The 11259-nt window shown below is 34.1% G+C and overlaps 1 protein-coding gene across 6 annotated transcripts in view; it reads right to left on the bottom strand.

Moving 5' to 3' along the window:
• Positions 1–11259, bottom strand: part of LOC106876994 (rho family-interacting cell polarization regulator 2) — a 195091-nt gene that overhangs the window by 104905 nt on the left and 78927 nt on the right. For 2 of the 6 annotated variants that reach the window (XM_052971864.1, XM_052971865.1), the window contains exon 1: positions 5099–5378. The exons of the other annotated variants lie outside the window; for them this stretch is intronic. In XM_052971864.1, the coding sequence (XP_052827824.1) occupies positions 5099–5183 (85 nt within the window). In that variant the 5' untranslated portion in view covers positions 5184–5378. Of the gene's footprint in view, positions 1–5098; positions 5379–11259 lie in introns of those variants that run through there. 6 annotated transcript variants of the gene reach the window in all.

Below are 11259 nucleotides of genomic sequence, written 5' to 3'. Positions count from 1 at the left end.
ATATATATATATATATATATATATATATATATACACACACACAGTGCTTATACACATGTGCATACATATACATAGTAAAATGAATATCAATTACATCAAATTCAATTGTCTGGATGTGCTCTGCCCTCCTCCACAGATTTAAATTTTAAAACAACCGATAATGAATTTTAATGTATATACCTGTGATTATATGTACATTATGTCTCTCTGACTGCTATATACCTATTAATGAATCCTTCGGCAGTCAGTCATCTATGCACTTTATTTTTAATGAAGTGCATCATGCTTTGCGAGTATAAATATGAACTTATAGGTCATCTGTACTGAAATGAGAGCATTAATTGATACTTTAGTGTTTTTTTAAGACCCTATCAGAATCAGTTAACAATTATAGTTAAAATTATACTTTTCATTCTTGTGGCCTTAATAGTATGAAAAATAAATTTCAAAATGAACTTGTGGATGGTTTTGTGTGAAAAACCAGACTTGAATTCATGGACTCTGATTTACCTTTATAAAATTTAGAATATGTGTTGGGACATTTTCTTAATTAGTCAGATACCCTAATAAATATAGGTAAAAACATGGGTCTAAAATCTAAATAGAGTTGTAGGTTTCTTATTAGTTGCTGACATTTTTTCCACCACAAGATCCAGTCCTCCTTGTGGTGTGATGGATTATGTGCTTCAATGACCCAGAGTAATGCCAGCAAAATGCAATCTCCTGATAGTGCATCCTGTGCTGGACAGGCCCAACAATAGAGAGGCCTGTCTAATATGAACCACCTCTTCACAAAGGTAAAAATGGGTCTGCATAGGGCTTACACTCCTATCTAGAAAAAAAAGCTAAGTTACAGAAGCACTGATGACAATTCAAAACCAATAAGAACTGAGAGAGGAAAGGAAAACCTTGCCTCACAGAAACATGATGCAGGGCAACAAAATCCAAGAGAAAGCTACAAGACCAACTCCACTTCTGACCAACAGGAAAAACACAAAAGTTAAGAGCTTTGGCAGGAAAGGGCGAACAGGTGTCAGAGGAAGAACAGATCTTGAAGCACTGGATGTAGCCAGAATGGTAGAGGATAAACAACAAATAACCAAGGTTGGCAAATTCCCCACCTTCTCTTTGCAGAGATGCATAATGTGCATAAAAAAACAAAAAAGTGAACTGATATAATGTTTAGCTGAATAGTATATGAAAGAGTTACATGTATACAATACAAAACACCAAAGAACAATATATTTCTTGTCATTGCACAAGAAAGCCGAATCAGAGAATCAAGAATATAGACATTAACATAAAACAAACAATAAGTATTATTTAATAAGAAAATGGTGGTAATCAATGGGATGGACATTTTGAAAATGAACTTCATTAACATTAATGGAAGATATTGTTAAAATTAATGAAATGAAACTGCATTGAAGGAAAAAAGAAATTACAGTGGATCACAGATACAAACACTAGTTTTTATAACTAATGGTTAATAAGTTTGCTTTGCAATCACATGGTTTTGGGTTCAGTCTCGTTGTATGACACCTTGGGCAAGTGTCTCCTACTATAGGTCTGAGCTAGCCAATACCTTGTGAGTGAATTTGGTAGACAAACTGTGTGCAAGCCTGTCATGTTTATATTATATGTTTACATGTACATGTGTGTGTCTTTGCATTTGTCCCCCACCACCACTTGACCAACAGTTGTTGGTTTGTTTACATCCTTGTAATTTAGCTGTTCAGCCAAAGAGATTAATAGAATAAGTACTGGGATCAATTTGTTCAACAAAACTCTTCAAATCAGTGCTCCAGCATAGCCACAATCCAATGACGGGAACTAATAAAAAGTAAAAAGAAGCTATTCATTCAAGTAATTAGAAAAAACTTTTAAAGACCACATATAAGAACAACTTTCTAAGACATGCCAAATGAGAGTAGGTAAAACTTAGTTTAAGTTACTTGTAAAGGAGGTAATTCAACAGAATAGCAAATATCTTATATCTTAAATATGATCCTACATTTAACCTAAATGTTGAGCATATGGTAAAAATATGCCATTTCTTAAATAACCCTATCGTAAACAAATATAATAGCTAAATTAACTGATTATGATCATCAAAAGTTTTATTGCCCTATTTTCTCTGCTGGTATCACTTGGGCAGGTCAAATCTTGCCATTTCCCTCAATCCTGCATTAGCACATCAGAGAAAAACAACATACAACTAGAGATTCACTGGAAGTCCTGCAAAGTAAAAACCTATTAAATGAGTGAAGCCAACTGTAGACACCCATCAATAGTAAGTTAATCTACATAATACATAAATCTTATTAAGTGTTCTAATTGATTTACTTCAATAATTATTTTTAATCTTCATCAAAACGTCATTAGTGTTAATGTTTCAGTTATACAGCAGAACTTGACATTGAAAAAAAAATCATCATCATCATCATCATCGTTTAACGTCCGCTTTCCATGCTAGCATGGGTTGGACGATTTGACTGAGGACTGGTGAAACTGGATGGCAACACCAGGCTCCAGTCTAATTTGGCAGAGTTTCTACAGCTGGATGCCCTTCCTAACGCCAACCACTCAGAGAGTGTAGTGGGTGCTTTTACGTGTCACCCGCACGAAAACGGCCAAGCTCAAAATGGTGTATTTTATGTGCCACCCGCACAAGCCAGTCCAGGGGCACTGGCAACGATCTCGCTCGAAAATCCTACGGGAGCCAGTCAGGCGGTACTGGTAATGGCCACGCTCAAAATGGTGCATCTCATGTGCCACCCGCACAAGAACCAGTCCAGGGGCACTGGCAACGATCTTACTTGGCTTGCCGGGTCTTCTCACGCACAAAAAAATATATTTGGAAAATACTTCTTGATTGTCTCAATTTCTAAACATGGAATATAAAGCTTAATACTTGTAGAAATAAGGAAAATGGATGTTTATGCTTTTTCCAAGAACTATAGTAACCCATCAGCAAGTATTTCCAATTTAAGTCATTAAAAGTATATTAGATAATATATATTTGCTGTTTATCAATGTTTACAGTTAATTTCATTCCTTTTTATTACATTTTAATTCACAGAACTTTCAATAAAAATAACTTTTGACAAGGGTTTGCTAGATATATACTGCATTTCTTAGATTAATTTTTTAGGAACAAATTTGTGGCAAGGAAGACAATAAGACCTATTCTACTAAGACTCCAGGAAGATAAAACATAATGTCAGTTCAGGTGAAGTTTGAAATTAAAAACCATGAAAACCATAAAGCTTCTTTGTATATCCAGAAATTAACCTCATGGCTCATACTGGTTTTCATGAAACTCATACTTGCCAAAGCAGACTTCTGCCAATTTCTTTGAATTCTTGGATTTATCAATGAGAACTTGCTGATGAACTGGACAGCTTAACCAAGTCACTAATCCATCAGTAGCTAACACAATTTACATTTTAAACATTATTTAATAAAGACATAGTCTTCAACACCAACAGCACATGCATGTGTGTTGAAGATGTCAGAATGGCAAAAGAAATGGAGTATATACTGTTAATATATGTTGACTAAACATAATAGAATTTTTGTAGTATGTGAACTAAACTGACTGAATTAACTCTACTATATCATTGATACTTATTTTAAGTATTGATAATATTTTTGGAGAAAAAAAACAGCAAAGTCAACCTCAGCAGGATCTGAAATCACAACTAAGTGAGGAATAAATGAATTATGTAAAGTAATTACTACAGTACTCTCAACATTATACAATACACTATCTACTTATCACATTCTTGAATTCTGAATGTTAAAAATAGGCAGAGCAAATGCTCCGTCAGTGGGTTATGGCAATATTTTGTTGAGTTGTGGATTACTCCAGAATGGGATACAAGCAAATAACATTTAAAAATAAAATTTTAATTTAAGTTTCTTTTAAACATATATATATATATATATATATATATATATATATATATATATATATATATATATGCTTTTTACTGTGTCTGTTCATGGTAAGGTGCATGTTTTCTTTTTGGAAAATTGAACTGAGGTATAGGAGAAAAACATTTAAGTAACACTACTATAAAGTGATGTGAAGTGTTTGCATTGAAAACTGATAGACTTTCAATCTTCGTTTATTATGCTGACAAGTTGGAAACAATAATGTTACTGCTTCACAAGAGAAGCAATTAAGAAAGACAGTTTGTACAAATGATAATATCTTTTCTATTAGTAGTTTATTCGCTTTTCTTCAACATGCACACATTTTCTTTGACAAGATAACTATTCAAAACTGATGGGTGGAATCTAAACTGATTACAAAGCATGAGTAAGTGGATAGGGTGGTTATATCTGATTGTAAACAAACAGTTCAGTCAGTATGCAGGAGAGAAAATCTAGAATTAACACTGATTTGAATGCAACAGGGAAGTAAATGCATTATTAGCTTGCAAATACAGATTAATTAAAGTCAGCACGAGTTTTGATAGAGAGAGACTTCAAAAGATTACTTAATTCTAATTAAACACAGAAAAAGTTCAAATTCTTTGAGGATAGAAATTATACAACAAGCTGGTTGGTTTTTAAATAAACACAGCATTGAAATCTTAATTTTCTCTGAGATAAATATTCAACTCTATAAATATTGGTAGGAGTGACAAAATCCAAGATAATGCTTAGGAAGATTGTTATCAAATACTTAAATGCTAAAATTTCCCTACATAAAATTAAATAAACATTCATTTCCATATATGCAATGCTCTGTGTGAAATACAAAATACAAAGAACACTAAATATCAAATTAAAATTTGATATCATTATTAATTTTCTGTCCTTTAAATCTGAATAAAATTTAGAATAAATCAAAGTTACAGAACAAACCCAAAAGAATAAACATAATAAACAAATTATAATAAATAACTAATAAACATTTCAAATTTCTGAAATAAATTATCAAGAAAATAGAAAGGAACAACTACTTAATATAGATCCAATATGTGATAAAAAGTTCAAACTAAAAATGAAACAATCAATATTAAAATTGTTTAAAAAATTTGTAAGACATTATAATTTTGATTGATTAACAATCACATTTACTCACCAAAATTGTCAATCATAAGGTCCATTTTGCCAGAAATATTCTTTATTTCCATTGTTTTCTTTAGGGATTTTTTCCCAATTTCCATTTTGAATCTTTTATTGCAGCAATTATTCTAATTAATTTTGTTTTCAATTGACAATATTTGAGTGATTATAATTTAAAGATTGTAACTCTTTGAAAGAGCATACAGAAGAAAAACTTAGCAGTTCTATTCTATATACTCAGCATAAAACAAGAGAGAACAGAAAACTGCCATCAATCTAACAGTGGTTGAGAAAACACATTGTACACATACTGGTGTGATTAAAGTATGAGATTATTATGTGCTTTATTAGTTAATCCATCTATAATCTTATTATTGTAAACCAATCCAATGATATGTTAATGCAATAAAAAGATCATTCATGTAAAGAACTGAAAGTTCATAGAGCTAGGTGTAAAACTATAGCAGTCTGTTCCTGCATTTACATGTATTTTTGTACATATTTCTATTTTATATACATTATATTAAATATTTAAATTCACACTTTTGAATTCAAACAGAGGACTCAATAAAACTATGTTAGTAAGTCTTTATTATAAGTACTGACTACATCATAAAAATCATACACCATCAACATACTTGAGAAATAATCCTCATAAATGACTGATTCTTTTTTTCAAATTTCAGGTTCAATAACTGTTAGAATGACCAATAGGCTACAGTTGTAGTTGCAGAAATAACTCATTATCATTTAACATCTGTTTTCCAGGCTAACATTGGTTGGTTGTTTAACAGGGGCTGGCCAGGCTCCATGTCTGTTTTGGCATGGTTTCAATGGCTGGATGCCCTTGCTAATGCTAACCACTTTACAGAGTGTACTGGGTGCCTTTATGCAGCACCAGCACAGGTGCTTTTATCTGGCACCAGTACAGGTGCTTTTTACATGGCACCAGCTGAATAGATGTGCAGGATAGCATTCCTAACTACATTAATTATTTTTGTAAAGAAGAAACTAAATTGAGAAATTATTATTATACAAGATATCAAAAAGTTCCTGGACTAGTTTTGTAGCATGCCAACAGATGGCAGCACACAGGTGTGTGCACAGTGACCTTCATGAGGTAGTGTGCCAAGTGACATCACTGTGTTTACATCGCAAGTTGTGAAATTTATTTTGTGATCACATGTATACTGCAGTCTACAATTTTGTCATAGACAGGAACAAGGAGTTCAACATGAAATTTTGCATTAAACTTGGGAAGTCTGCCACAGAGACATTGGGTATGCTTCAGTAAGCCTACGGCAACAAGGCAATGGGTCATACACAATGTTTTGAGTGACACACGTGCTTCAAAAGCAGAAGAACATCCTTGGAAGACGATGAGTGATCTGGAAGACATGCCATGAGTGTCACTTCCAGAAATGTGCTATTGTGCATCGAAAATTCATCCCCCAGGGTCAGATAATCAATTGAGAGTTCTAATGAGCTGCTTTGAAGTGTTTAGCATCTGTGGACTTTCATCTCTTCCCCAAGATGAAAATGCAGCTCAAAGATGGCTGTTTTAACACCACTGTCGAGATCTAGAATGAATTGTATTCCAAAAGTTGCAGGAACTGGACCTGGTGTATTGCCAGCAGTCATTTTTTCCCAAACTACTATGTTACAGGTACATAAACATATCAACACCTGTTGTCAAGCAGTGGGAGGAGACAAACACAGACACACACAATTGGCATCCACACAGTTTCTGTCAACCAAACTCACTCACAAGATATTGGTTAGCTGTAGTTGAAGACACTTCCCTAACGTGTCGCACAGTGGGATTGAACCCAAAACTACGTGGTTGTAAAGTGAGCTTCTTAACCACACAGCCATGCCTGCATCTATACACACAGTTTTAGAGAGGCCTGCTTTCTTCGTTGTTGTTATTGCTGGTAGTAGTGGTGATGGCAGTGGTACTGATGGAAGAGTTTAAATCTTTATTCTTTCAAGCTAATGGGGTAAAAAACATTTTGAGTAATATTCTAGGTTGGTTCATCTCATCACACAATAAACTTTGTGCCAGGTCAAAATAATCGTCTACATAAGAGTAAATGCTTTCAAGGCAGAGTAATAAGTTGCTAGTGAACCAATGCCATGATGCAGTATTGATTCCCAGTTGGGATATGCTTCCGAAAAGCATGTGCATTAAAACATCCAATATGTCAAAATAAATCTGATGACTTTGGTCTGAAATCTCTAACTAATAAATAGATAACACACACAGCCATTTTTGTCATGCTGGCATTAGCGAATTGGTCATCATTGGATTAATTGTATTTTTAATATCTGTTTTGTCTTGCTGAGAATTACAACATAATGCTATAGTAAAGTTTGAACTCTTACCTATGAAGATCATTGTCCATTACCTAGATCTCACAAATGGAAAATATCTTCATTACAAAAGTTAAGCTGAAAAATTCTTGAAGCATGACCAGTAAACAAGTGACACTTTAGTCTGCTGGCCATAGACAGCTGACACTTTCCATCATACCCAGCAAAATAAGCTGCGAGTTTTCACCACATAATAATGATAATAATCAATACAGTAACCATAAGAGCATCACAGCAAACCCCAGCACATACCCAAGGCACACAGAGCTGCGCTTGGAAGTGAAGTGAAAGCACATTATAAAAATAAAACTACTGAATAATAATAATAATAATAATAATAATAATAATAATAATAATAATAATAATGGTATGACCAAATCTCAGAAGGAGTTACTGAGAATGAGGATTGCAAAATACTGTTGGATGTAACCATAAGATTAGACAACAGAAACTTGACACTGTTATGGTGAACAGAAAAGAAAAACAATGCCTGATAATTGATATAGCATGTCCTAGAGACAACAGGATCAAAGAGAAAGAAGAAGAAACTATGATGAATTGAAGTGGGGAAATATGCAGGTAGTTGGCAATGAAGAGAGTGGATGTCATGCTAATAGTGATTGGCATGCTTGGAAGAATCAGTACTCAACTACCAACATGGCTTAAAAAGATTGGTACAAAAGTAAAGATAGAACACCTACAAAAATCATCAGTGCTTGGATCTACAAAAGTTCTCTGCAGGGTTCTTGGAGCATGATCAGTAAACAAATGTCACCTTAGTCCGCTGGCTATGAGCAGCTGACACTTTCCATCATACCCAGCAAAATAAGCTGAAAGTTTTCATCAAATAACAATAATGGTTTCAAATTTTGGCAAAAGGTCAGGTGTTTTAGGGACGGGGCTTAGTAGATAACATCAACACCAGTACTTGACTGATACATATTTTATCAACCCAGGCAAAGCCAACCATGGCAAAATTTGAACTCAAATCATAAAGACAGATGAAATATGGCTCAGCACCTAAAAAAGCAAGTCCATACCATCCAACTGCATTGTTGGATACTGGACAGACAGACCAGTTAAATTGCTTTGGGTCTAGTTTGGTTTGTGGCATGTCATCTATTACTACTTGACCATCATGCCTGGTTCCAATCCCCATCTGATTGCACTGGGTGTATACTCTTGCTTCTTGTAGAAGGGATACTTTTTCGATAGTCAGGCAGTCTATCAGCTGTCAGCACCCACTGCATGGTGGACTGGGCATGCCATGGCTGATGATGTGCAAACATGTGTTAAGGCTACATCTCCAGTGCTTCCTTAAACGTGAACAGGTGTGGTCACCATTAAGCCAGATGCACTTTTTGTCCAGCTGGTCTCCTTAATGGAGTTGCAATCCTGGATCAAACAGAGACTGAGGGAAGGCATTTGGAAAGTTGAACAGTGCAATAGGTGGAAAATCCACTTTAGCATTATAAAGAGGATTAATGACTGGAAAGTTTAATAGCATTTTTGAAGAGACCTTGGGCATCAAAGATAATCAGTTCTCTTCCTGAGAACTTTGAGCCCGGGACTGATGGATAACTGCCAGAAATCACTGGCCTCACAGTGCTACTGGGGAGCTTTGTCTGTTTGAGATAAACTGAGAATTAGCAGGACCTGGCCAAAGAGATAAAAATATTGTGGAAGACAAAGTTGGCAATTATTCCTGTGACATACAGTACACTTGGTACAACATCTAAACTACTACTCAAGGCTGAAAAGATATTGGAACAGAAATTTGAATTGTCAACCAACAGAAAGTGCAATTCTGTATTCTGCAAGGATACTAAGAAAGATTCTTGAGATTGAGAAAACTTGTTGCCATCAAACCTCGACAACATCCCTACTAAATAATATGGCTTGTAATAGTTATAACAATAAAAATATATATATACACACAGACACACATAAACATATATTTTATATGACAGGCTTCTTTCAATTACCATCCAACAAATTCACTAACAAGCATTCGTTAGCCTAGAGCAATAGAACTTGCCTAAGATGCTGCACAATAGGACTGAACCCAAAATCATATGGTTGGAAAGCAGGATTCTAGTTAAGTTCATTGTTAAAAAGTAACCAATATCTTTTACATTGATAAAGTTTCCTTCCCCCAACTGCAAAATCTGTTTCATGACAACTGTGCAGATAAAGTTTAATTTAAATAGAATTCTAAATTAACTTAAATTAATACTGTTTGGTGGTTACACCAGGAACTCAATTTTTAATTTAGTTGTGTCAACTAAGCAATATACCAATTTCTTTTTACACACAAACACAGCCAAAACCCTATAATAAAGTATAGTCTTTCTCTTCAGAACCAGAAAATATTTCAGTTTCCAACAACTGAAAGCTCTCTACAAAGATCAAATGAGAACCACAATGGAGTATTGCAGCAACATCTGAGACAGGGTTGCTGCAACATTCATTGACATCCAAAGAAAGCCCACTTGTTAATACTAATTACCATAAAGTCACTGACAATCACACTCCAGCCTCTGACTTACAGATATACTGTCTCCTCTTTCTGCTTTTACTCCCAGAACTACTCAGGAAGACTTGACTCAATCATAGTCACCCTCTGGAATTTCCTCCATCTGCATCAACCCTCTGGAATTTCCTCCCTCAACATGGGTTTTCTGCAGCCACCAAATGGCAAATATTCAATCAGAATGTTAACTATGTCAGATACACTGTTCTCAGAGGACCTACTAAGACCATTGGCACAACATTTCCTCCAGAAAATATTATACATAAAGAGTGACAAGTTTTAATCTTAAGAAAAATCAACACTTCTCCATGCTAATCTCTCATGGAATTTTCTCTTGTTATATTAAAAAGAATTATTTCCTGCTGTTTTATCAGAGATAAGGTAAAATAAACAAATAAAATAAAATGAATAAACACACTTGATCAACTTCCCTTTTTAGTATTTTAATCAAAATAGTTTTTTGGAGAGAGGTAATCCTCATAACTATTCCTCTTAGATCTGCTAAATTGGGGAAAATGAACTTTAGAAAGTAAGAGGCAAACTAAATCTCAGCTAACAACCAACATCAGTCAAGGTAGAAAAGTTACAAACATAATTAAGATAAAGCTCATTAGCATATTTTTTTTCAAGTTCAATACTATTTCTAGGTCAATCCAACCTTAGCTCGTGTAAAGTATAACAGTGTCTGACATGTGGTTTCTAACATCACATGTCAGAGGTATTAATGAAATCCAGCGTAAATACAGGCAGCAGAAGAGTGTGAAAGGTAAATACTCTATCGGGATTTCATTAAAAAAGATTTTATGTATTTTAAAGACTTTAAACTGATTTGAATAAATACTTTCGAAGAGAATCTCAGATACTCTCCCATAGTTATCTATCATAATTCTTATATACAGATTGCACAAACCAAACTAAATTACGTAAAAAGAAAACTATTTTCTTTTATTTGTTTCAGTCATTAAACTGTGGTCATGCTGGGGCACTGCCTTGAAAGATTTAATTAAACAAATTCCTCCCCGTACTGACATTTATAACTGGTGTTTCATCAGTCTCTGTTATGTTATGGGAACATGAACCAAGCCAACACCAGTTGTCAAATGTTGGTGGCAGACAAGCAAACACACACACATATATACATGAGTGTGTGTGTGTGTGTGTGTGTGTGTATACATATATATATATATATATATATACATGTATACATATATATATACATGCATACATATATATACATGCATACGTATATATATATATATATATATATATAT

Source organism: Octopus bimaculoides, chromosome 11 (genome assembly GCF_001194135.2).
Source record: "Octopus bimaculoides isolate UCB-OBI-ISO-001 chromosome 11, ASM119413v2, whole genome shotgun sequence".
Lineage (NCBI taxonomy): Eukaryota > Metazoa > Mollusca > Cephalopoda > Octopoda > Octopodidae > Octopus > Octopus bimaculoides.
Note: the sequence above shows the minus strand (reverse complement) of the source record. Positions and strands in the feature narration are given on the sequence as shown.